Source organism: Ranitomeya variabilis, chromosome 7, assembly GCF_051348905.1.
Source record: "Ranitomeya variabilis isolate aRanVar5 chromosome 7, aRanVar5.hap1, whole genome shotgun sequence".
In the NCBI taxonomy this organism is placed as follows: domain Eukaryota; kingdom Metazoa; phylum Chordata; class Amphibia; order Anura; family Dendrobatidae; genus Ranitomeya; species Ranitomeya variabilis.
The window spans coordinates 171,631,527-171,658,780 of record NC_135238.1 but is presented as its reverse complement, the minus strand read 5'-3'; the positions used below and the strand labels follow the sequence as shown (position 1 = coordinate 171,658,780).

The 27,254-nt window shown below is 42.3% G+C and overlaps 1 protein-coding gene and 1 long non-coding RNA gene across 2 annotated transcripts in view; one reads left to right on the top strand and one right to left on the bottom strand.

The window, feature by feature from the left end:
• Positions 1-21,723, bottom strand: part of LOC143784249 (uncharacterized) — a 52,684-nt gene extending 30,961 nt beyond the window's left edge. The window contains exon 1 of the long non-coding RNA XR_013217750.1: positions 21,622-21,723. This is a non-coding gene — a long non-coding RNA (uncharacterized LOC143784249). The remainder of the gene's footprint in view (positions 1-21,621) is intronic.
• ABCA12 (ATP binding cassette subfamily A member 12) overlaps positions 1-27,254 on the top strand; it is a 243,169-nt gene that overhangs the window by 187,355 nt on the left and 28,560 nt on the right. The window contains exons 44-47 of the mRNA XM_077272263.1: positions 7,535-7,586; positions 23,356-23,533; positions 25,417-25,532; positions 25,628-25,799. Of these exons, the coding sequence (XP_077128378.1) occupies positions 7,535-7,586; positions 23,356-23,533; positions 25,417-25,532; positions 25,628-25,799 (518 nt within the window). The remainder of the gene's footprint in view (positions 1-7,534; positions 7,587-23,355; positions 23,534-25,416; positions 25,533-25,627; positions 25,800-27,254) is intronic.

Sequence of the window (27,254 nt, the reverse complement as noted above, 5' to 3'; positions counted from 1 at the left end):
GAAGATATCAAGATTCCTTGCACAGACAAGGACAACTAGTACATAAAAGTTCAGTATCCGACACTTCATGTAAAATTGATGCTCAACGGCAGTGTTTGAAGTTACATGAATGAAGCAAGGTACCTCCATGGGTTGAATATGAATGAGCAGCACGCTGTTCACACAGCTGTATCCTACTTCACATGCAAGGCAAATAGGCCCCTGCCCCTGTAGTGCTTAAAAGACTTGAATCTGTTTTCTGCTTTTTCTTTACGTCTCTCATTAGGGTCTAAATATGCATTTTACATCCCAATAAAGACGTCTTCAATGGAGCTAAAAAATCTCAATTTTCCATCTGAAACGTAGACCTCTAATTAAATGCCGAAACCTCCCACCGAGCTGTGGGCAGCACCCAATAAATATTTAATAAAAGTTTAGTCTCTTAGCAACAGAGCAAACAATAGCGGTGGTAGAAGTCATTCTTGGAGGACTTGTCATTTTTTTACTTTTTAGCTGAGAAAATAAAGCATTTTGATGATCTCTAGGCACCACTTATTTTCCATAAACACGTTAGATTTAGGTCTGCATTTATCTTACAGTGAGAAGCCATTATGCAGGTCCTGCATTCAATCCCACTGACATTACAGCTTAATTATACCACAATCCATCATGATTATAGCTTTTAGTTTCTCCTCCAGATCGCCAGGGAGATTCCCTTGAGTCAGTTTCCTAACTACTCCTGCACTTGTGCCACTGTTCTGCTAAAAATAACCAGGCTTTATCTCCGATAAAATACAGATGCTTTGCCTGCTTCATTCTTCATGGTTCATTTTGAAAGAAGCTTTCACTGCGAGATTGTACATATCTTTCCAAACCAAATTTTGAGCTAAGGACCAATGCATGATGGTTAGAAAGTGCATAGACTAATAATCATATTCTTACCTGGTGTGTTATAAGGTGGATGTCGTCTTCCCCACAGGAAAAAGGAAGCTGGCTCTCTGGTGCTACACTTATATGTCACCAGGTTTTTCACTGCGAGATTGTACATATCTTTCCAAACCAAATTTTGAGCTAAGGACCAATGCATAATGGTTTAGAAAGTGCATAGACTAGTAATCATATTCTTACCTGGTGTACTATAAGGTGGATGTTGTTTTTCCCACAGGAAAAAGGAAGCTGGCTCTCTGGTGCTACCCTATAAGTCACCAGGTTTTCCCAAAATAAACTATGCAAGTCCCCCAATCTCATCTGCATAGCACAAAAAAGACCTTTTACTATGCCCACACACTGCAGTCCAGTCTGACTGGCATCTCTGATCTTGATACGACGCCTCCTCTCTTCCCACAATCACCTTCCTTCTTCCCTGCTTCGTGTGGATAATGCGTCCTACATCGCCCACATAGTGTCCCCATCGTGCTCCTGTGCAGGCGCACTTCTGTCTGCCCTGCCTGTAATTCGCATGTGCCAGAAAAGGCTAAAGAGCGCTGATGTAAAGAGCGCAAGTAAAGCCGTTGCGTGCACAGTACAGTACTTTACTCTGCCATCAGCAGAGCAGCGAGAAGTGCGGACATAAGATGTGTCATCCACATGAGGCAAGGAAGGAGGATGGCAATTGTGATGAGAGATGAGGCGCCAGATCAAGAAGAGCAATGCCCATTGGTAAGCACCGTGTGGGGGTATAATGAAAGTTTTTTTTGTGCGCTATGAAGAGGGGATTGGATACTTACAGCTTACTAGATTGCTATAAAAGAGACCATAAAGGTGGTGGATGTACTTTATATTGGGAAAACCTGGTGACTGGTTCCCTTTAAAGGGCACATGTCAGGACAATTTACCGATCAAACTATGGTGTATGAAAAGATAAAAGGAATTACTTGGCACTGCCATCTTCCTTCCTTGAGTACACGACTCTATATCCAGGTGTATCCTACACAGGTGAACAGTTACTGTTGTGAGCGGAGGTGCTCAGCCATACTTCGTTGCTCTGAGTCCAAAAAAATGGAAGTGAAATGGCGTCTCTCACCTGGTCATAAAATATTCTTTATTAATTAATAACAAGCAAAGTGAATTCAGGTAGGGAAAACACCATTGCCTGCAATGCTAAACAGTAGTAGAAATGGTATCTCTTTTGTAGTAATCCAATGTTCCAGCGCTGAGAAACAAAGCTTTCATACCCCATGCAGATGAGTCTGGTAGACCTTGGCGTCATGCTGATGCTTCAAAGCTTGATTTCTGAGCAATGAAGTATCATTTTCATTGCTGTTCTACTATCTGTACAAATATGCCACTAGTTTGATTAATAAAATGGTCTTTTCCAGTTCCTTTTATCAATCCTTTTTACATGATTTAGAATATTTAGGCAAAAAAGAAAAGCCATTCTTTTGCAGACAGCTGTTTCATGAGTGGAGGATGTTGCCTCTTCATCACTTGGAAGAGAGCTAACCTGCATACGGTTTCACTTTGAGCCTATAAGTTTTCCTACATCAGCTGAAAGTCTCCAGAAGGAGGAACAGGAACCATAGACCACCATCAAAAGACACTTATCCAGCCAACCAGTACACTGCTATGTACTGAAAATGAGCTGAAACAGCTGCCTGTGCATGGTTATCTTTTTAATTTTGGAGAAGACTCATTTGACTAAATATTCTACATAATGTAACAGAGCTTTTCAAAGGTTCGGACATAGGCTTATAGGGTAGCTACCTCCATTTAATGACAACATGAGACAACAGTCTCCTTTCTGGAGGAAAGCTAATCTCCATACCCTTTTCCAGGTATTTTGTTTGGCTAATAATTTTTCTAGTGCCTACTGGTGGTCACCACAAGATGAAACTATATCATCTAATACTTTTAAAAAGAAGATCTCAAAGCCAAATCAAAACAGGACCACATCTATGGTGCAACCTGTAAAGTTCTGCATCTATACAACCCAAAACCTATAACCCATCTCATTGCCTGGACACCACTCCACCCATTCAGACATCCTTCCCTCCGCAACAAACCATAATTTCATGGTCCCAGTTGCAGTAGAATGAAAGCCACCACAGAGCTGATTGTAGAATTGACAAGGGGTATTCGAAAAATTAGTTAGGTCCTATTCCCACAGCATCTCTGCAGTGCATCTAGGGGTTCTGTCTGAATTCCCCTAAAAACAGAATTTAGACCAACCGTCGAAGGGGCCAGTGACTGCAATGACATTCTAGTGAACTGTACTTTTTTTTTCTGAACATGTCCATTTGTTTAGATGGAGCACAGAAATGTGGTCTGCTACCTTTTTGTGCCCATTTGAACAAATGGACACATTCATAGAAAAACAAATGGAGTTCATTAGAACTCTGTTCTTGTCATTATATTCTATGCCCCGTTGGTGGTTCATCAATGACCCTACAAACAGAATTCAGATGAGCCCTCGAACACAATGTAGAAAGTGTGAACAGGGCCTTAGAGAAGGCATGGTTTCGCAACTCCCCACTCCTTATAGAACCCAAATTAATGGCAAGGCCTGCTTCTGTAGAGGATACACCACCAAAGTACAATATTTTGTGTTTTTTTTTTATTTTAATGCCAGTGATTCATTCAGAATTTGATTAAAAAAATATATTATGTTCCAGAAGTATATAATATTTAAGAAGCTGAATATGATTAGCTCGTCCAGTCACATACCCCAAGATCGCCCCATATACTGTATATTTTGGCATCCCAAAAGGTTCTGTTTTTATAAGTGTAACCATTGGGCCGGTCTTCTATCCACTCTCTGATTGCCACTCATACTGTACAATTCATTGTCCTTACTGCTGCTTTCTCTGTTCCTTTACTTTCCCGTCGAGAATAAACGACAGGCTGTGCTACAATGAATGGAGATAAACTACTCTAAAGTACAATGCATCAAAAATCCCTCCTAGTAGAAGAGCTTTTGACACTTGAAAAAGGAGGGATTAAAATGGCCTGATAAAAGTCTGCTGCAGCTTTAGTGATTTGAAAGGGAATCAAATCCTATTTTCGAGGTTGGATTTAGGCTTCCTATAAAAAAAATAATCATAAAAAGTCCAATAAAGGGGATTTTCACCCTGTCACTTTCCAGCTTTAGAACTCTGGATCATGGGTTTGCCCGGACATTTGGATTTCACTGCAATTATTCAACCTGTGAAATAAATAAGAAATACAGCATCCATTGTGCGGCTCGGAGTCCGCTGAGAGTCTCTCAGTCCAGGAATAGTGCTTATTTTCTTAAAAGTACAGGTGTTGGCTCTGTGACAATGCACTATTCTGAATTGGTAACATACAGTCCTTACTATTGCCACTTGACAGTATTTTAGATGCTCTCAGTTTTGGTTTCTAAATCGTTAAAAGAAACTAAGCTTTAAAGGGATAGTCCCTTTTCAGGTAGTGTATAACCACGGGTGTAGTTTGTATAAAGCAACAAACCATTCTGTACTCACCTACCCCAGGTCCACTGCTGCATCTTGTTTTTGGCATTGGTTGCTGGGCTGATGTCACATCAATAGTTTGGCAGCCAATCAGCAGCTCAGAAGGAGGAGCTCCTTCTGCACTGGCAGAGCCTCTAAGCTCACTGATTGGCTGCCACACTACTGATATGACATCAGCGCTCCAACCAATGTCAGACACAGAGAGCGGCGACTGAGACTTGCCGGTGGACTCAGAGAAACTGAGTACAACAGGATTTGTAGTTCTTTAACAGTCAGTAGCTGGGGCAGATCATTGTCTGAGAGGGGACAACCTCTTTACATTCTAGACTTCTTTAACAATTTAATATGATTAAACAATATACAATTCCTCTTGTCCCACACTATGACGTGTGCATTTTAAAATATGAACATTATAAAGGGAGGAGAGATGTATAACTCTGTAACTAGAATGCCCAGATCAAGGAGCCACTCAGGCAGACTCAGGCCCTTCGGGTATTACATACACGGACATTAACACGAATAACTACTACACTCTGCTCCCATATGAAAAAGGATATCTTGAGTTGGTTGTTGACTCCTCGCAAACTATTATTTTTTTTCAAGTATATCCACTTTGTTATTGAGGTATACAAATGTCTTAAAGGGATTCTTGCTTTTTTTAAATGCCACATATTCCTTAACCTTAAATTAAAGAGGTTGTCTGGCCTTAGGCTACAAGTCTGCAGTCACCGCGAGTTGAGAATCCTCCGATGCCGGGAGCGGGTCATGCAACCACAAGTATGTGATTTGCATATTTCTGGCCACATTCCAACTAGACGTGTCAGGCCTCACTCAATGCACGTCTAGTCGCATGCACGCATGTCTAGTCTGCATGTGACCGCATGTATTGAAACTGGAGTTTCTGACACCTGACAGTGCTCACAGCATACTGACAGTGCACGCAATGTGAGGATTTACAAGTCTGCAATCACATATAGTGACTGCACACTTTTAGCCTAAGGTTAGACAACCCATTTAACACTATTGCCAGTAATCACTTACGGTGACATTTAATGATCACTTTTTGGTCCTCGGTGGATGTTATTCTTGCAAGTGAAGAGAGTGAAGGCCTCAAAACATATTACGTTAAAGTTGATTGAACCCTTCAATATGGGTGGGATCGCCCAACTAATGTCGGGAGAGATAAGGATCAGGTAGTTTCAATTTTAACCCTCAACACTTTTGTTATTCAGAAATAAGCTGCTGCCAGAGACACTTGGCAATGGCTTTCTTCACTCTCCCCTCCCAAACAAATAACCATTCTACCAAGTCAAGTGTTCATGTGTATTAGGTAGTCTAGAGAGAAAGTTGACGGCTGACTGAGCACTCGGCCTCAGCTATTGAAGTGTGTCCAGCACAGACTTCTACATGCCTTCTAAAACTATATTTACCAGAGGCTGTGGCTGTTCTCAGCCAATAAACACAGATGAGTGATGGATGGGCTACTACACATATGCCATTGTATCTTCACACACAATGCTCTCTCTGGTCTGTACTATATATGTTCACCCTGGACATTCAGCTACTCTTGAAAGACTACAGAAGGATCTAACCATTAGCAATGATCATCAAACATTGGCAAATTTTAAGGTAATTGGTGGAAGTGAGAAATATTAATTTACCTTCTATCTACTAAAACAAGAATACATTGTGGGCTTAGGCTGCAGTATGTTCACACAACGTTTTTGTTCGGGCAGTCAAAAATTAAAGTTTCTCAAGTGAAATTCATTTTAAGGAATGCTCTTTTTTGGAGGCGTTTTCCTTTTCTTGTAGCATTTCCTGAAGAAGTTTCAATAGTTGTTACTAAAACTTTTTTTTGCATCCTGTTAAGTGGACAGTGTCTAGTTTGGAGAGGATTTCATTAGTGATGAGCGAGTATACTCGTTACTCAAGCAGACCCCTGTGGTTATCATTACCAGATTGCTATGAGCACTGCCCAGCAGTTGGCGCTTATAGCAAGTGAGCATTTCTCCTACATAGAGGAGCTTCTTGTCTCCCATGGAGACTATTGAAGCAAGTAAAAAAAAAGTTAAAAAATATTTAAAAAATAAAAATGTAAAAGTTCAAATCACCCCGTTTCCCCCATTGAAAATAAAACAAGAAAAACCCCACATATTTGGTACCGCCGTGCTCAGGTTTGCCCGATCTATCAAGATATGAAAAGAATTAATCCAATCAGTAAACGGCGTAGCAAAAAAAGAGTCAAAACGCCAGAATTACATTTTTTTTTGGTCGTTGCAACAAATGCATTAAAATGCAATAATCAAAAGACCGTATCTATACCAAAATGGTATCAATAAATTGTCAGCACAGTGTGCAAAAAATAATCCATCATCCAGCCCCAGTTCATGAAAAATGGAGATGCTACAGGTCTCGGAAAATGGCACAATTTTTTTAATTTTTTTTAACAAAGTTTGGATTTTTTTTTTCACCACTTAAAAAACAATCTATACATGTTTGGTATCTACGAACTTGTAATGACCTGGAGAATCATAATGGCAGGTCAGTTCTAGCATTTGGTGAACATAATTAAAAAAGAAAAAAAACAGTCGGGGAATTGCACTTTTTTTGGCAATTTCACCACAATTGGAATTTTTTTCCCGTTCTCCAGTACAAAATATGGTAAAAACAATGGTGTCGTTCAAAAGTACAACATCTCGCAAAAAACAAGCCCTCATACGGCTATATTGATGGAAAAATAAAAAAGTTATGGTTCTAGCAAGCAGAGGAGCAAAAAACAGAAACACAAAAAAGGAAATGGGCTGCGGCATGAAGGGGTTAATTCAAAGTGAATTTACAATATCTTTTCCAGAAAACTGGATGGTCTTCTGTTATGTACATAATAAGATTCAATATGGTCATTTGTGCATCTAGCGACTTCTCTAAGGGGTTTGGAAGAATTATTGTAGTGACCTAATTGGCTGCTATTGGAAAGTCCTTTGCGCTATTATAAAATTGTGCCCATTACTTATTGTATATTGTATCTGTTCATTTAATACCCAATTAGTCCCCATGCTATAGAATACAGTGGGATCCTTAGGATCATTAAAAACACTAAGCATGACTATGATATATGTTTATATTTGTAGGTATTTCAGTGTACAGCAAGCCTCTACCTGGAAATATAGCACAAGGAACCACGTAAGAACATTTCTATTCACTTTATAATTACATACATATTCAATGTTTTGAATCTTAATCTTAACCAATTATCCTACATTAAATTCTGGCTCCCGGTTTCTAGTTCAAGTTCATAATTAGTAACAAAAAGGATGATTTCTTGCACTGTTTCTGAATGTGTGACCTGTCTGTACTCTAAATGTTAAAAAGAACTGTATTCTTAAAAATATTGTTTTGCCAGTCTCCCTTTCTGAGACTTGAACAAGCCAGACAAATTGTAGTAGAGCCATAATTACTACTTTGCATTATTGGAAGTTTTCCTTAAAGGGTATATCCAGGACTGTATTTTTATAATGTGCCTAAGAACTAACAGGCAGGTAGTAGCTATCAACATGCCTGTTGTGCCCGGTGCCGGACTCCGCCAGCACAGAGCGGTCACAGACCGATTCAATAGCCCTGGTTGATGTTACATCAACAGAGCAGTGGCTTCAGTTCTGCTCTGTTCTGTTGATGGGGTGTGACTGCTGACATCATGCTGATTGACTGTGGGCGCCCTGTTGCTGAATGTTGTGAATTCTGCTTTTGGGCTCCCTCCGGTGGTTGTAGGTGGTAATGCAGTTGCCCCTGAGTTGCAGTCCTGGTCAGGTGTATCTGCTGATTGCAGTTCTGACTGGGGTATTTAGGTGTGCAGGATTCATTAGTCCTTGCCAGTTGTCAATTGTTGTTGGGAGGTGTTTGACCTCTGCCTGGTTCCTCCTGCCTTTCTGCCAAATCAGCAAAAATAAGTGTCTGTTTTTTTTTTCCTGTGACACACATGCTGTGTGTTTCACAATTCAGTGCTATTCTTTGTGTTTTCTTGTCCAGCTTAGATTGTGTCAGTATTTTCTCAGTCTTGCTGGATTCTCTGGAGTGGCAGATATACATTCCATGTCTTTAGTTAGATTGTGGAACTTTTTGTATTATCTGCTGTGGATATTTTTGGAAGGGTTTTAATACTGACCGCCTAGTAATCTGTCCTATCCTTTCCTATTTAGCTAGAGTGGCCTCTTTTGCTAAATCCTGTTTTCTACCTGCGTGTGTCTAATCTTCTCCTTTTCACAGTCATTATTCGTGGGGGGCTGCCTATCCTTTGGGGGTCTGCTCTGAGGCAAGATAGCATTCCTATTTCCATCTATAGGGGTATTTAGTCCTCCGGCTGTGTCGAGGTGTCTAGGGTTTGTTAGGCACACCCCACGGCTACTTCTAGTTGCGCTGTTAGTTCTGGATTTGCGGTCAGTACAGGTTCCACCGACTCCAGAGAAAGTTTCATGCGGCTCCAAGGTCACCGGATCATAACAGTACAACTGGCCAATAATGAGTTAAATCCATCTCAGAAGAAGGGAAGAAAGGTGTTGAGCCATTTTTTTTTTGCAGCCTGTTTTGTCTTTTCTTCCCTCTTTATCTATGGGTGGCTGAGGAGTCTTGTGCCAGCATGGATGTTCAGGAATTAGCTTCTCGTGTAGACCAGCTTGCTGCTAGGGTACAGGGTATTTCTGATTATATTGTTCAGACTCCTGCTTTAGAGCCGAAGATTCCTACTCCTGATTTGTTTTTTGGTGATAGGTCCAAATTTTTGGTTTTTAAAAACAATTGTAAACTGTTTTTTGCTCTGAGACCGCAATCCTCCGGTGATTCCATTCAGTAGGTTAAAATTGTCATCTCCCTGCTGCGTGGCGATCCTGAGGATTGGGCATTTTCCCTGGAATCTGGGAATCCGGCCTTGCTTAATGTAGATTCCTTTTTTCAGGCTTTAGGATTATTATATGATGAACCGAATTCTGTGGATCAAGCGGAGAAAACCTTGTTGGCCCTGTCTCAGAGTCAAGAGGCGGCAGAATTGTATTGTCAGAAATTTAGAAAATGGTCTGTGTTGACTAAATGGAATGATGATGCTTTGGCGGCAATTTTCAGAAAGGGTCTTTCTGAATCCGTTAAAGATGTTATGGTGGGGTTTCCCACGCCTTCCGGTCTGAGTGATTCTATGTCTCTGGCCATTCAGATTGATCGGCGCTTGCGGGAGCGTCAAACTGTGCGCGCTGTGGCGTCGTCCTTAGAGCAAAGTCCTGAGCCAATGCAGTGTGATAGGATTTTGTCTAGAACGGAATGACAAGGATTCAGACGTCAGAATAGGTTGTGTTATTATTGTGGCGACGCTTCTCATGTCATTTCAGTCTGCCCTAAGTGGACAAAAAGGATCGCTAGTTCATTTACTATCAGTACTGTACAACCTAAATTTCTGTTATCGGTGTCCTTGATCTGCTCATTGTCATCATTTTCTGTCATGGCATTTGTGGATTCAGGTGCCACCTTGAACTTAATGGATTTTGAGTTTGCCAGGCGTTGTGGTTTTCCCTTGCAGCCTTTGCAGAACCCTATTCCTTTAAGGGGGATTGATGCTACACCTTTGGCTAAAAATAAGCCCCAGTTTTGGACACAGGTGACCATGCACATGGTGCCAGCCCATCAGGAAGATTGTCGATTTCTGGTGTTGCATAATTTGCATGATGTTATCATGCTGGGTTTCCCGTGGTTGCAGGTACATAATCCTGTGTTGGATTGGAAATCTATGTCTGTGACTAGTTGGGGTTGTCAGGGGGTTCATAATGATGTTCCTTTGATGTCAATCTCCTCTTCTTCCTCTTCTGAAATTCCAGAGTTTTTGTCTGATTTTCAGGATGTATTCGATGAGCCCAAGTCCAGTTCCCTTCCACCGCACAGGGACTGTGATTATGCGATTGACTTGATTCCAGGTAGTAAGTTTCCTAAGGGCCGACTTTTCAACCTGTCTGTGCCTGAACATACCGCCATGCGAAGTTATGTTAAGGAGTCTTTGGAGAAAGGGTATATTCGGCCATCTTCTTCACCGTTGGGAGCAGGTTTTTTTTTTGTTGCTAAGAAGGATGGCTCCTTGAGAACTTGTATTGATTATCGCCTCTTGAATAAGATCACGGTCAAGTTTCAATACCCTTTACCTTTGCTTTCCGATTTGTTTGCTAGGATTAAGGGGGCTAGTTGGTTTACGAAGATTGACCTTCGGGGGGCATATAATCTTGTTCGTATTAAGCAGGGTGATGAATGGAAAACTGCGTTTAATACGCCCGAAGGCCATTTTGAATACCTTGTGATGCCATTCGGGCTCACTAACGCTCCATCTGTTTTTCAATCCTTCATGCATGATATCTTCCGGACTTATATTGATAAATTCTTGATTGTATATTTGGACGATATTTTGATTTTTTCCGATGATTGGGAGTCTCATGTGGAACAGGTCAGAATGGTATTTCAGATCCTTCGTGACAATGCTTTGTTTGTGAAGGGGTCTAAGTGTCTCTTTGGGGTGCAGAAGGTTTCTTTTTTGGGCTTTATTTTTTCTCCCTCATCTATGGAGATGAATCCGGTTAAGGTTCAGGCCATTCATGATTGGATTCAACCCACATCCGTGAAGAGCCTTCAGAAATTTTTGGGTTTTGCAAATTTTTATCGCCGTTTCATTGCTAACTTTTCCAGCGTGGTTAAACCCTTGACTGATTTGACGAAAAAAGGCGCTGATGTGGCGAATTGGTCCTCTGCGGTTGTCTCTGCCTTTCTGGAGCTTAAACGCCGATTTACTTCTGCTCCGGTGTTGCGCCAATCAGATGTTTCTCTTCCGTTTCAGGTTGAGGTTGATGCTTCTGAGATTGGGGCAGGGGCTGTTTTGTCTCAGACGGATTCTGTTGGTTCTTTGATGAAACCGTGTGCCTTCTTCTCCCGCAAGTTTTCGCCTGCTGAACGCAATTATGATGTCGGCAATCGGGAGTTGTTGGCTATGAAGTGGGTGTTTGAGGAGTGGCGACATTGGCTTGAGGGAGCTAAGCACCGTATTGAGGTCCTGACCGATCATAAGAATTTGATTTACCTCGAGTCTGCCAAACGGCTGAGTCCTAGACAGGCTCGATGGTCCTTGTTTTTTTCCCGTTTTGATTTCGTGGTTTCGTATCTTCCGGGTTCTAAGAACATTAAGGCTGATGCCCTTTCTAGGAGTTTTTTGCCTGATTCTCCTGAGGTCCTTGAACCGGTCGGCATTCTGAAAGAAGGGGTGGTCCTTTCTGCCATTTCCCCTGATTTACGGCGGATTCTTCAGGAATTTCAGGCTGATAGACCTGACCGCTGTCCTGTGGGGAAATTGTTTGTTCCTGACAGATGGACTAGTAGAGTGATTTCTGAGGTTCACTGTTCTGTGTTGGCTGGTCATCCTGGTATTTTTGGTACCAGAGATTTGGTTGGTAGGTCCTTTTGGTGGCCTTCGTTGTCACGTGATGTGCGTTCTTTTGTGCAGTCCTGTGGGACTTGTGCGCAGGCCAAGCCTTGTTGTTCCCGTGCTAGTGGGTTACTTTTGCCATTGCCGGTTCCTGAGAGGCCCTGGACGCATATTTCTATGGATTTTATTTCTGATCTTCCGGTTTCCCAGAGGATGTCGGTTATCTGGGTTGTTTGTGACCGGTTTTCTAAGATGGTTCATTTGGTGCCTTTGCCTAAATTACCTTCCTCTTCAGAGTTGGTTCCGTTGTTTTTTCAGCATGTGGTTCGTTTGCATGGTATTCCGGAGAATATTGTGTCCGACAGAGGTTCCCAGTTTGTTTCTAGGTTTCGGCGGGCCTTTTGTGCTAGGCTGGGCATTGATTTGTCTTTTTCTTCTGCATTTCATTCTCAGACAAATGGCCAGACCGAGCGAACTAATCAGACTTTGGAGACTTATTTGAGATGCTTTGTGTCTGCCGATCAGGATGATTGGGTGGCCTTTTTGCCATTGGCCGAGTTTGCCCTTAATAATCGGGCTAGTTCGGCTACTTTGGTTTCGCCTTTTTTTTGTAATTTTGGTTTTCATCCTCGTTTTTCTTCTGGGCAGGTTGAGCCTTCTGACTGTCCTGGTGTGGATTCTGTGGTTGACAGGTTGCAGCAGATTTGGGCTCATGTGGTGGACAATTTGGTGTTGTCTCAGGAGGAGGCTCAACGTTTTGCTAACCGTCGTCGGTGTGTTGGTTCCCGGCTTCGGGTTGGGGATTTGGTTTGGTTGTCTTCCCGTCATGTTCCTATGAAGGTCTCTTCCCCTAAGTTTAAGCCTCGGTTTATTGGTCCTTATAGGATTTCTGAGATTATTAATCCGGTGTCTTTTCGATTGGCGCTTCCGGCCTCTTTTACTATCCATAATGTCTTCCATAGATCTTTATTGCAGAATTATGTGGTGCCCGTTGTTCCCTCTGTTGATCCTCCGGCCCCTGTTTTGGTTGATGGGGAGTTGGAGTATGTGGTTGAGAAGATTTTGGATTCTCGTTTTTCGAGGCGGAGGCTTCAGTACCTTGTCAAATGGAAGGGTTATGGCCAGGAGGATAATTCTTGGGTTTTTGCGTCTGATGTCCATGCTGCTGATTTGGTCCGTGCCTTTCATCTGGCTCGTCCTGATCGGCCTGGGGGCGCTGGTGAGGGTTCGGTGACCCCTCCTCAAGGGGAGGGTACTGTTGTGAATTCTGCTTTTGGGCTCCCTCCGGTGGTTGTAGGTGGTAATGCAGTTGCCCCTGAGTTGCAGTCCTGGTCAGGTGTATCTGCTGATTGCAGTTCTGACTGGGGTATTTAGGTGTGCAGGATTCATTAGTCCTTGCCAGTTGTCAATTGTTGTTGGGAGGTGTTTGACCTCTGCCTGGTTCCTCCTGCCTTTCTGCCAAATCAGCAAAGATAAGTGTCTGGTTTTTTTTTCCTGTGACACACATGCTATGTGTTTCACAATTCAGTGCTATTCTTTGTGTTTTCTTGTCCAGCTTAGATTGTGTCAGTATTTTCTCAGTCTTGCTGGATTCTCTGGAGTGGCAGATATACATTCCATGTCTTTAGTTAGATTGTGGAACTTTTTGTATTATCTGCTGTGGATATTTTTGGAAGGGTTTTAATACTGACCGCCTAGTAATCTGTCCTATCCTTTCCTATTTAGCTAGAGTGGCCTCTTTTGCTAAATCCTGTTTTCTACCTGCGTGTGTCTAATCTTCTCCTTTTCACAGTCATTATTCGTGGGGGGCTGCTGTTATGGTTCTCAATGGCAAGAGAACATAGCCCAGCAAACATAAGAACTAGCTCTTGGAAGGATGGAAACTTAAACTGACCATGAACTAAACCTGCCGCACAACTAACAGTAGCCGGGTAGCGTTGCCTGCGTTTTATCCCTAGACGCCCAGCGCCGGCCGGAGGACTAACTAATCCTGGCAGAGGAAAATATAGTCCTGGCTCACCTCTAGAGAAATTTCCCCGAAAGGCAGACAGAGGCCCCCACAAATATTGGCGGTTATTTTAGATGAAATGACAAACGTAGTATGAAAATAGGTTTAGCAAAATTGAGGTCCGCTTACTAGATAGCAGGAAGACAGAAAGGGCACTTTCATGGTCAGCTGAAAACCCTATCAAAACACCATCCTGAAATTACTTTAAGACTCTAGTATTAACTCATAACATCAGAGTGGCAATTTCAGATCACAAGAGCTTTCCAGACACAGAAACGAAACTACAGCTGTGAACTGGAACAAAATGCAAAAACAAACAAGGACTAAAGTCCAACTTAGCTGGGAGTTGTCTAGCAGCAGGAACATGCACAGAAAGGCTTCTGATTACAATGTTGACCGGCATGGAAGTGACAGAGGAGCAAGGCTAAATAGCGACTCCCACATCCTGATGGAAACAGGTGAACAGAGAGGATGATGCACACCAGTTCAATTCCACCAGTGGCCACAGGGGGAGCCCAAAATCCAATTTCACAACAGTACCCCCCCCTCAAGGAGGGGGCACCGAACCCTCACCAGAACCACCAGGGCGATCAGGATGAGCCCTATGAAAGGCACGGACCAAATCGGAGGCATGAACATCAGAGGCAGTCACCCAAGAATTATCCTCCTGACCGTATCCCTTCCATTTGACCAGATACTGGAGTTTCCGTCTGGAAACACGGGAGTCCAAGATTTTTTCCACAACGTACTCCAACTCGCCCTCAACCAACACCGGAGCAGGAGGCTCAACGGAAGGCACAACCGGTACCTCATACCTGCGCAATAATGACCGATGAAAAACATTATGAATAGAAAAAGATGCAGGGAGGTCCAAACGGAAGGACACAGGGTTAAGAATCTCCAATATCTTGTACGGGCCGATGAACCGAGGCTTAAACTTGGGAGAAGAAACCCTCATAGGGACAAAACGAGAAGACAACCACACCAAGTCCCCAACACAAAGCCGAGGACCAACCCGACGCCGGCGGTTGGCAAAAAGCTGAGTCTTCTCCTGGGACAACTTCAAATTGTCCACTACCTGCCCCCAAATCTGATGCAACCTCTCCACCACAGCATCCACTCCAGGACAATCCGAAGATTCCACCTGACCAGAAGAAAATCGAGGATGAAACCCCGAATTACAGAAAAAGGGAGACACCAAGGTGGCAGAGCTGGCCCGATTATTGAGGGCAAACTCCGCCAAAGGCAAAAAAGCAACCCAATCATCCTGATCTGCAGACACAAAACACCTCAAATATGTCTCCAAGGTCTGATTCGTCCGCTCGGTCTGGCCATTAGTCTGAGGATGGAAAGCAGACGAGAAAGACAAATCTATGCCCATCCTAGCACAGAATGCTCGCCAAAATCTAGACACGAATTGGGTACCTCTGTCAGAAACGATATTCTCCGGAATACCATGCAAACGGACCACATTTTGAAAAAACAGAGGAACCAACTCGGAAGAAGAAGGCAACTTAGGCAGGGGAACCAAATGGACCATCTTAGAGAAACGATCACACACCACCCAGATGACAGACATCTTCTGAGAAACAGGAAGATCCGAAATAAAATCCATCGAGATGTGCGTCCAGGGCCTCTTCGGGATAGGCAAGGGCAACAACAATCCACTAGCCCGAGAACAACAAGGCTTGGCCCGAGCGCAAACGTCACAAGACTGCACGAAGCCTCGCACATCTCGAGACAGGGAAGGCCACCAGAAGGACCTTGCCACCAAATCCCTGGTACCAAAGATTCCAGGATGACCTGCCAACGCAGAAGAATGAACCTCAGAAATGACTTTACTGGTCCAATCATCAGGAACAAACAGTCTACCAGGTGGGCAACGATCAGGTCTATCCGCCTGAAACTCCTGAAAGGCCCGCCGCAGGTCTGGAGAAACGGCAGACAATATCACTCCATCCTTAAGGATACCTGTAGGTTCAGAATTACCAGGGGAGTCAGGCTCAAAACTCCTAGAAAGGGCATCCGCCTTAACATTCTTAGGACCCGGCAGGTAGGACACCACAAAATTAAACCGAGAGAAAAACAACGACCAGCGCGCCTGTCTAGGATTCAGGCGTCTGGCGGACTCAAGATAAATTAGATTTTTGTGGTCAGTCAATACCACCACCTGATGTCTAGCCCCCTCAAGCCAATGACGCCACTCCTCAAAAGCCCACTTCATGGCCAAAAGCTCCCGATTCCCAACATCATAATTCCGCTCGGCGGGCGAAAATTTACGCGAGAAAAAAGCACAAGGTCTCATCACGGAGCAATCGGAACTTCTCTGCGACAAAACCGCCCCAGCTCCGATTTCAGAAGCGTCGACCTCAACCTGAAAAGGAAGAGCAACATCAGGCTGACGCAACACAGGGGCGGAAGAAAAGCGGCGCTTAAGCTCCCGAAAGGCCTCCACAGCAGCAGGGGACCAATCAGCAACATCAGCACCCTTCTTAGTCAAATCAGTCAATGGCTTAACAACATCAGAAAAACCAGCAATAAATCGACGATAAAAGTTAGCAAAGCCCAAAAATTTCTGAAGACTCTTAAGAGAAGAGGGTTGCGTCCAATCACAAATAGCCTGAACCTTGACAGGATCCATCTCGATGGAAGAGGGGGAAAAAATATATCCGAAAAAGGAAATCTTTTGAACCCCAAAAACGCACTTAGAACCCTTCACACACAAGGAATTAGACCGCAAAACCTGAAAAACCCTCCTGACCTGCTGGACATGAGAGTCCCAGTCATCCGAAAAAATCAAAATATCATCCAGATACACAATCATAAATTTATCCAAATAATCACGGAAAATGTCATGCATAAAGGACTGAAAGACTGAAGGGGCATTTGAAAGACCAAAAGGCATCACCAAATACTCAAAGTGGCCCTCGGGCGTATTAAATGCGGTTTTCCACTCATCCCCCTGCTTAATTCGCACCAAATTATACGCCCCACGGAGATCTATCTTAGAGAACCACTTGGCCCCCTTTATGCGAGCAAACAAATCAGTCAGCAGTGGCAACGGATATTGATATTTAACCGTGATTTTATTCAAAAGCCGATAATCAATGCACGGCCTCAAAGAGCCATCTTTCTTAGCCACAAAGAAAAAACCGGCTCCTAAGGGAGATGACGAAGGACGAATATGTCCCTTTTCCAAGGACTCCTTTATATATTCTCACATAGCAGCATGCTCAGGCACAGACAGATTAAATAAACGACCCTTAGGGTATTTACTACCCGGAATCAAATCTATGGCACAATCGCACTCCCGGTGCGGAGGTAATGAACCAAGCTTAGGTTCTTCAAAAACGTCACGATATTCAGTCAAGAATTCAGGAATCTCAGAGGGAATAGATGATGAAATGGAAACCACAGGTACGTCCCCATGCGTCCCCTTACATCCCCAGCTTAACACAGACATAGCTTTCCAGTCAAGGACTGGGTTATGAGATTGCAGCCATGGCAATCCAAGCACCAACACATCATGTAGGTTATACAGCACAAGAAAGCGAATAATCTCCTGGTGATCCGGATTAATCCGCATAGTTACTTGTGTCCAGTATTGTGGTTTATTGCTAGCCAATGGGGTGGAGTCAATCCCCTTCAGGGGTATAGGAGTTTCAAGAGGCTCCAAATCATACCCACAGCGTTTGGCAAAGGACCAATCCATAAGACTCAAAGCGGCGCCAGAGTCGACATAGGCATCCGCGGTAATAGATGATAAAGAACAAATCAGGGTCACAGAAAGAATAAACTTAGACTGTAAAGTGCCCATTGAAACAGACTTATCAAGCTTCTTAGTACGCTTAGAGCATGCTGATATAACATGAGTTGAATCACCGCAATAGAAGCACAACCCATTTTTTCGTCTAAAATTCTGCCGTTCACTTCTGGACAGAATTCTATCACATTGCATATTCTCTGGCGTCTTCTCAGTAGACACCGCCAAATGGTGCACAGGTTTGCGCTCCCGCAGACGCCTATCGATCTGGATAGCCATTGTCATGGACTCATTCAGACCCGCAGGCACAGGGAACCCCACCATAACATCCTTAATGGCATCAGAGAGACCCTCTCTGAAATTCGCCGCCAGGGCGCACTCATTCCACTGAGTAAGCACAGCCCATTTACGGAATTTCTGGCAGTATATTTCAGCTTCGTCTTGCCCCTGAGATAGGGACATCAAGGCCTTTTCCGCCTGAAGTTCTAACTGAGGTTCCTCATAAAGCAACCCCAAGGCCAGAAAAAACGCATCCACATTGAGCAACGCAGGATCCCCTGGAGCCAATGCAAAAGCCCAATCCTGAGGGTCGCCCCGGAGCAAGGAAATCACAATCCTGACCTGCTGAGCAGGATCTCCAGCAGAGCGAGATTTCAGGGACAAAAACAACTTGCAATTATTTTTGAAATTTTGAAAGCAAGATCTATTCCCCGAGAAAAATTCAGGCAAAGGAATTCTAGGTTCAGATATAGGAACATGAACAACAAAATCTTGTAAATTTTGAACTTTCGTGGTGAGATTATTCAAACCTGCAGCTAAACTCTGAATATCCATTTTAAACAGGTGAACACAGAGCCATTCCAGGATTAGAAGGAGAGAGAGAAAGGCTGCAATATAGGCAGACTTGCAAGAGATTCAATTACAAGCACACTCAGAACTGAGAAAAAAAAAAAAAAAATCTTCAGCAGACCTCTCCTTTCTCTCCTTTCTCTGTCAATTAATTTAACCCTTTTTTGGCCGGTCAAACTGTTATGGTTCTCAATGGCAAGAGAACATAGCCCAGCAAACATAAGAACTAGCTCTTGGAAGGATGGAAACTTAAACTGACCATGAACTAAACCTGCCGCACAACTAACAGTAGCCGGGTAGCGTTGCCTGCGTTTTATCCCTAGACGCCCAGCGCCGGCCGGAGGACTAACTAATCCTGGCAGAGGAAAATATAGTCCTGGCTCACCTCTAGAGAAATTTCCCCGAAAGGCAGACAGAGGCCCCCACAAATATTGGCGGTGATTTTAGATGAAATGACAAACGTAGTATGAAAATAGGTTTAGCAAAATTGAGGTCCGCTTACTAGATAGCAGGAAGACAGAAAGGGCACTTTCATGGTCAGCTGAAAACCCTATCAAAACACCATCCTGAAATTACTTTAAGACTCTAGTATTAACTCATAACATCAGAGTGGCAATTTCAGATCACAAGAGCTTTCCAGACACAGAAACGAAACTACAGCTGTGAACTGGAACAAAATGCAAAAACAAACAGGGACTAAAGTCCAACTTAGCTGGGAGTTGTCTAGCAGCAGGAACATGCACAGAAAGGCTTCTGATTACAATGTTGACCGGCATGGAAGTGACAGAGGAGCAAGGCTAAATAGCGACTCCCACATCCTGATGGAAACAGGTGAACAGAGAGGATGATGCACACCAGTTCAATTCCACCAGTGGCCACAGGGGGAGCCCAAAATCCAATTTCACAACAGGCTGCCTATCCTTTGGGGGTCTGCTCTGAGGCAAGATAGCATTCCTATTTCCATCTATAGGGGTATTTAGTCCTCCGGCTGTGTCGAGGTGTCTAGGGTTTGTAAGGCACACCCCACGGCTACTTCTAGTTGCGGTGTTAGTTCAGGATTTGCGGTCAGTACAGGTTCCACCGACTCCAGAGAAAGTTTCATGCAGCTCCAAGGTCACCGGATCATAACAGCTGAACTGCGGGAAGTTAAGCCCCGTCAGCAGAGCAACCCAAAACTGTTGTAGCTGTTTGCGTTCTGACCCAATGTCAGACATGCCAGATCATCAGTGAGGCCAAATCAGGAGGTTACGCACAACATTTACAAGAATTGCACATGTTGTTCTGTGAGCAAATTCACTTTTATTTGATATATCAAAAAACAAGGCAATGTTTTATACCATTTACAACAAATGCATTTCAATGTAACTCATGTAGCCCCCACCATCACCCAGGCCATACTTTATTTCTCACGCACCCAGAACATGCTGTGGCTGACTATTGAAAACATACATAATAAGAAGTATAGTCTCCTTGAAGAGGAGACCAACAGACTACTGCATCAACAGATTCTAGAAATTCTAGCAATTAAAGGCAAAAGGCACTTAAAGGGCAAACTATTAACCCTTCTATATCAATTTCCCCCCTTTTGTAAATGGTATAACCTTTGCCACGGGGTCAGCTGATATCCACAAAGGAGCTATTGTCTCATAGGTCTAGTACCCACAAGGGGGCTTCCTACCTGCTTCGCCCATCCACCCTCAGTGTGGACACTCACCTCCCCCATCAGCAGTGGCCATACGGGGCCTATGATACACTATGGATGAAACAGCCTTAGATTCCTTCCTTAAACATACACTCTTCAATAACTTATGTAATGCATATATTAGCGCTTTTTCAGCTACATAAAGCAATAAACAAAATAAACAATAAAAATTGCATGCAAGTCGCTTTAGCATTTGCACATTTTACCGGATAGGCTTCCAGCCAACCAGAGAAGAGTTGTTGTAGAGCAGCTGAATCGCTGGCAGAAGCGGTTGTTGACCGCTCTATGCTGTAGATGGATACAACAGGCAGGTAGTTAGAAATTACCTGCCTGATACTTTTTAGGTACACTGTAAAATAAAAAGTTCTGGACAAGTGGCATAGCCTACAGCTCATGGCCCCAAATGTAAAATCAGTGATCTGCCCCAAACTATCATAAGTCATATGTGTTAATGGTTTCCCAATACAGTGCCCTATCTGGCTCTTTCAGGTTTCAAAGCCCAGCAGAAGTTGCAGCCTCTCCACCATCAATATTTATGTAACATTTTTGAGCATAACATATTAATCTATATGTATTACTAAGTTATAAGTTTACTATACATGATCTCAGTTACCAAGATGTAAAATGGAAAAAAAAGTTATGACTGCCAGAAAGAAAATTAAATGGTCACTTGTGTTTCAATAAAAATTTTTGCATTTGGTATTCAACGTCCTAAATAGCAAAATAATAAACAATTCATTTATAGAGAATGTTGTTGCACACCTATAAAAATGTCCTAAAATGCTGGTCACTAGAGTTTCCCATCTAACGAGTTTGCTGTCTACTGCCTGTTGTTAGGTTAGATCCATCGCTACTAACAGAGTAGGAGAGAAGAATGACAGGAGGTGAGGTGGACTATGCTTCTGTTAGCTGTGAACTGCTGCAAACAAAGCAGATAAGGCTGGGGATCTGTTTTATGCACAGCTTTTGCGCAGTCCCTTTCATGCCCCTCCATTTCCCAATTGTCTCCAATATGTAATTATTATATTATTATAGTAAAAATCCCCATTTTCAAGCTCTGCGAGCCATCTCTGCTGCACTGCCATAATCAACTTTTCAAATCTACTCATTTCTCGTTACATCCATATATATACACGATGCGTCAGCACACTGCGACTAATGAACACATGAACTCCAATATTGTTGTACACGTTAAAAATATAAGTGTTTTTTATAAAAAAAAGCGCAAAAACCATCCAACCATGTCAAGGTTTGCCTAAATATGGATAGTCCCTATCATTAATGTCCTGCCTCTCCATGTGCCAAACTAGGCGTCATGTGCACTGGGAAATGAAGAGAAACTAGGCGTAGTTGCAATAGAAAACCTTGCTTCGGAAAGATGTGCTCATCAGGGTGCTGAGCCCTACAGGGGGCCACACCCCAACATGTTTTAAAAATATAAATATAAGGCCCACGTACCTTTAATATTAAAGGAGCTGTCCACTACTAGGACAACCCCTTCTTAAACTAAATGTTTGGCTCAGATAGAATAATAAAGCCTGTACTCATCTCCACTGCCGGCGCTGTTCCCATGGTGTTTGCGCTCGCTCTCCTCAGGGCTGTGATGCGGTGTTGTGACACGTGACCCTGGCGCCCAATCAGCGCTGGCGTTACTTTCTCCGCCTTTGCATGAACTGAACATGAAGAGGAAGCCAGGGCTGCAGCTTATTCCGGACTTCCTCTTCATGTTCAGTTTGTCCGAAGGCGGAGACAGTGACACCAGAGTTGATTGGGCGCTGGGCATCATGTGTCATTCCACCGCATCACAGCACCTGGACCGTGAGTGCCGACACCTCTAACGGTGCCAGCATGGGAGGTGAGCCTATGCTTTATTATTTTATTGGGGCCAAACATTCAGTTTAAGAAGGGGTTGTCCTAGTAGTGGACAACTCCTTTAAATTATACAAAAAGCACACTGTGGCTAAGGAATAATTTCCCCTACAGCTGTCAGCTACTTTTAGCAGTAGCTCACAAAAAATGTTGCTGCCTTTACCAGCACCTGTTTAATAACATATTGAAGGACATACAAATATAGATTGTCACTTAAAGGGGATGTCCACTACTCGGTCATCCCCTTCTGAATCCCTGTTTCCCCAGCAGTAAAATAATATCACTTATACTCACATCTAGTGCTGGCGCCGTTCCAGTGGTGTCGGCACTGGCTGTCCCAGGGCTCACATGGCATTATTATGTCACGCGATCCCTGCAGCCAATCAGCGCTGGCTCCACTCTCCTCTCCTATTAACCTAATTGACGCCTGGAGGAAGTGAGAGGAAAGCAAGTACTCGCTCTTCCCCCGGATATATGTGATTTGTCCAAAGGAGGGGAGAGTGAAGCCAGAGCTGATTGGCTTCAAGGATAGCATGAAATAACAATATCACGCTAGCCTCGGGAGAACCAGTGATGACCCCGATGGAACAGTACCGGCACCAGAGGTGAGTATAAATGTGATCATTCACTGCTGATAATGAGGATTCACTATACATTATTTTTAAGTTTGACGCATAGTACAATGTTTCAGAACCATTGGTACAATTGTCGTTGAGCTGCATGGTGAATACAACCAGCAGTCACTAGGGTATAACCCTATTAGTATAACTGCTGGGTGCCCATAAATACTGAGTATAGAGAGTAAATGGTATATACATATTGTCTCTACATGGTGTATTACGGTTAAAAACTCCATGGAGCATGGCAGATCAATGGTTAGTTAATTACAGATCTCAAAATAATTTCTTCTATGTCATTTCTGCGGTTAGTGAAAGACACAGCACAGAGAAGCATCCGGCGGCAGAGCTTGCATGCAAACATTTCAGCTTCCCACAAAATATATTGCCGTCTTTTATGTAGCCTCATATTCCTCTGGGATTCCAGATTTCTAGAAATTCTTCTTTCCGTTAGGACTGTAATACGTTTCTGGGTATTATGGTCACACTCATAATTTAAAAGCCGTGCCGCAGTAATGCAGAAGATGTATTTACCTGTCTGGTTTTCTAGGCACCATTATTTATCTCTTTAACAACTGTGTAGCAGTCCTTTCTGCGTTTTTTTTCATAAGTAATAGCTGAGAAATGAAGAAGCCCGGGAACTGTACGGCTCCCATCTGCTAAATGCAAGCTCCCACCTTAGAGACTCATTCTTCTCGCTTTGCAGGACCACTATCTTGGTGAATACGCTGGTGGCTCTCTCCATTCTGGTTGGCTACTCCATCACCACTGCAAGTTTTGTCACCTACGTAGTAAAAGAGCATGACAATGGGTCAAAGAGGTTACAGCACATTGCCGGCATCGGGGAAGTCTGCTACTGGCTGACAAATTGTCTTTATGACTTGGTAAATATGCATATAAATATATATATATATATATTAGAATTTTAAATATATAGATATAATATGTATAAATATATATACCCTAAATATAAATATATAGATATGTATAATATATAACATGTATAAATATATATTTATACCCTAAGTAAAAGATATATATATATATACCCTAAATGTAAATATATAGATATGTATAATATATAACATGTATAAATATATATTTATACTGTAAGTAAAAGATATATGTATATATATATATATATATATATATATATATATACTGTATATACCCTAAATATAAATAGACATAATATACATACTGTAAATATATAGACATAATATAAATATATGGACATACTATATATATATATATATATATATATATATATATATATACATACACATACCCTAAATATAAATATATAGACATAATTTATATAAATATATACTGTATATAGACATAATATAAATATATGGACATAATATGTATAAATAAATATTTATACTCTAAACATAAAGATATAGATATAATATGTATACATACACTCTAAATATTTACTATTTTGGCATTTTACACTACTTTTTTATTTGAGAACCTGTTTACGCTACAGAATGTAGAATCCATGTTAACGTTTTTACGCTTCTGATTGAAGCAACTTTAGAAGTGAAAGGCTAGCAGTCTTGCCCTGAATACATAGTGTAATGTTTTGAAACCAGATATGAATATTTAATAGAAATCATCTGAGCACCTCCGACAACTGCCTTAAGCCCTCGTTTAGGAAAGTTAAGCTGCATCCCAAGCCAAGTCAAATGTCTCCAGTCATCCAGCTCTGTCTGCGCCACTGTAGCTATGTTGCTTGTCTCCTACACCTCATTAACCCTAATAGGCCCAGTCACCGCCAAAACTCCATGACCGACCTTGGCGTTGGCAGTGACAGGGTATATCACTAAGAAGATCAGTGAAGGACAGGTCCCCGCCATTTGTCATGTGTTTGTCACTACGCTTTATGAACTGGAGGCTGATATCTGCTGACTGAGCATCTCGGAGACACAAAAATAAAAATGAACTTATGAGGAACAGAAGCAGTTCACACTCGGCCATGTGTTTGGACATCAATTTTAGAGACTGTAGGATTTATACAATTAAAAAGTTTCATAAGAGTCATATACACAGTACATAACCTTTGTGTGGAATAAGAACGTTCTGTAGGTTTGGATACAACTTATGTTCTCATACATTACTATATGACTTTATTTTGAGAACTTTTACAAAATTAAATTTTTTAATGCGAGTTCAAATTCTTAATTATTTCGTTTTTTTTATAGACGAGGCATCAAAAAGTTGAATAACAGCGCTAAGTCCTGAGCAAATATTAGCAGCGGGAAATGAGTTAGAAGTGGAAAATTAATTTAGTAAATTCAAACTTCTCACTGGTAAAATATTGTTCTAAAAGATTAGCAATAATACAAAAGTTGCTTTTCAGGATTAGGAAAATTGCTTTTATTTCTGTTCCACAAACTGCACCATTCTCGTTCAATGACTGTATCTCAGCACAGCATAGCTCCATCCACTTCAATGTGAATAAGCACCAAAACCAGACACGACACGACAAAACCAGGCAGCCAAAAGTATAACCATGCAATAAATAAGGAGACAGTGTCCCATCACCACCAGTACCACAACTGATGACGTCCCATCTATCAATCACCTTACCGCTGCAGCAATCACAGTTCTCAGTGGTCATGTGAGCATGCAGGAAACAACAAAGTGCCCGTTCTGGAAATGTGGGGGATTCCTTATGCTGGGGAATATTTAATAAGATTATGTAAAATCAAAGTTTCTGTATGTAACTAACAGACGACCTATATATATTTTTTTTATTTAGGCGATCTACTTCATACCAGTTGCACTTTCTTTAGCAATGATAGCGGCCTTTAAACTACCGGCGTTCTATGATTTTCCCAACCTAGGAGCAGTGTCAATACTATTTATTTTATTTGGGTAAGTTATTAAGTTAATTGCCTTTGGGCTAGCTAATAACGCTTTCTTATCTCTAAAATGAGAGAGCTAAAATCTTTATTTTTTCTGTCTTTCAGTTATGCAACGTTCTCATGGATGTATTTGATAGCGGGAACCTTTAAGAACCCCGGAATGGCTTTCATTTCCTACGTTTGTATCAACCTGTTCATTGGCATTAACACCATCATCTCTTCTTCTGTAGTTTATATGCTCATTCAGCAAAAGAGTTCAACTGACAGTGATTTCAAGGTATCCATCCCTTGTTCCTTCATCAAACCATACAGAATAAATAAATGACAAAGGTATTTTAGAGTGGTCTTGATATTGGGCCATCTGCTGAAGGTTACTACACCGCGTTCCAAATTATTAGGCAAATGCCATTTTTCTCCGAATTTCCTAAATGGTCGATGCAAATAAGTCAACACAATGTTAATATCAGCAACCGTTAAGAGTATCAATCAAATTTTATTGAACAAACCTCCAAATGAGCACAGTATTATTTTTTCAAAACCAACAAAACGCAAAATGCACTGTTCCAAATTATTATGCAGAACAGAGGTTTCAAAAATTTCATAGGTTGTAAAACATGAAAATGGTCATTTGTTGAATTTGCAACATTAAGGGTAAGTTCACACTGGGCGTTTTTGCTGCTTTTTTTTCTGCAGCAAAACCTGATCTTCTTGGCAGGAAAGAAGCTGCGCCAAAAACGCAGGTGTAGGTGCGTTTTTGGTGCGTTTTTTGTTGCGTATTTGGTGCATTTTTTTTTTGCTGCTTTTTTTGGTGCATTTTTTTTTTCTCTTTGTCCATGCTAATGTCCTTGGATCTTCAGCAGCTAAAATGCAGCAAATAAATAATACCTGACATATTCAAGTCAATGGGTGAAAAAACGCAGCATAAACGCTGAAAGAAGTGACATGCTCTATGTCCAAAAAACGCAGCAAAGCACAAAATACTGATCAAACAAAAAACAATGTGTGTGCATGAGATTTCTGAAATCTCATAGCCTTTGCTGGTATTGTAAAAAGCAGCTGAAAATTAGCATAAAAAACGCAGCAAAAACGCCCTGCGTGGACTTACCCTAAGACTCACATTTAATGAATTCAACAGCTTTTCCAATCAAAAACATCTTAACAGGCCAAGATACATGTTAACTAGTGTTGAGCGATACCGTCCGATACTTGAAAGTATCGGTATCGGATAGTATCGGCCGATACCCGAAAAGTATCGGATATCGCCGATACCGATACCCGATACCAATGCATTTCAATGGGACGCAAAGTATCGGAATGGTTCCCAGGGTCTGAAGGAGAGGAAACTCTCCTTCAGGCCCTGGGATCCATATTCATGTGTAAAATAAAGAATTAAAATAAAAAATATGGATATACTCACCTCTCCGGTGGACCCTGGATCTTACCGCTGTAACCGGGAGTCTCCGTTTCTAAGAATGAGCGCGTGAAGGGCCTTCGATGACGTCGCGGCTTCTGATTGGTCGTGTGACCGCTCATGTGACCCCTCACGCGACCAATCAGAAGCCACGACGTCAGCCACGACGTCATCGAAGGTCCTTCACGGGTTCATTCTTAGGAACGGAGACTCCCGGTTACAGCGGTAAGGTCCAGGGGCCACCGGAGAGGTGAGTATATGGATATATATGGATATACTCACCTCTCCGGTGGCCCCTGGACCTTACCACTGTAACCGGGA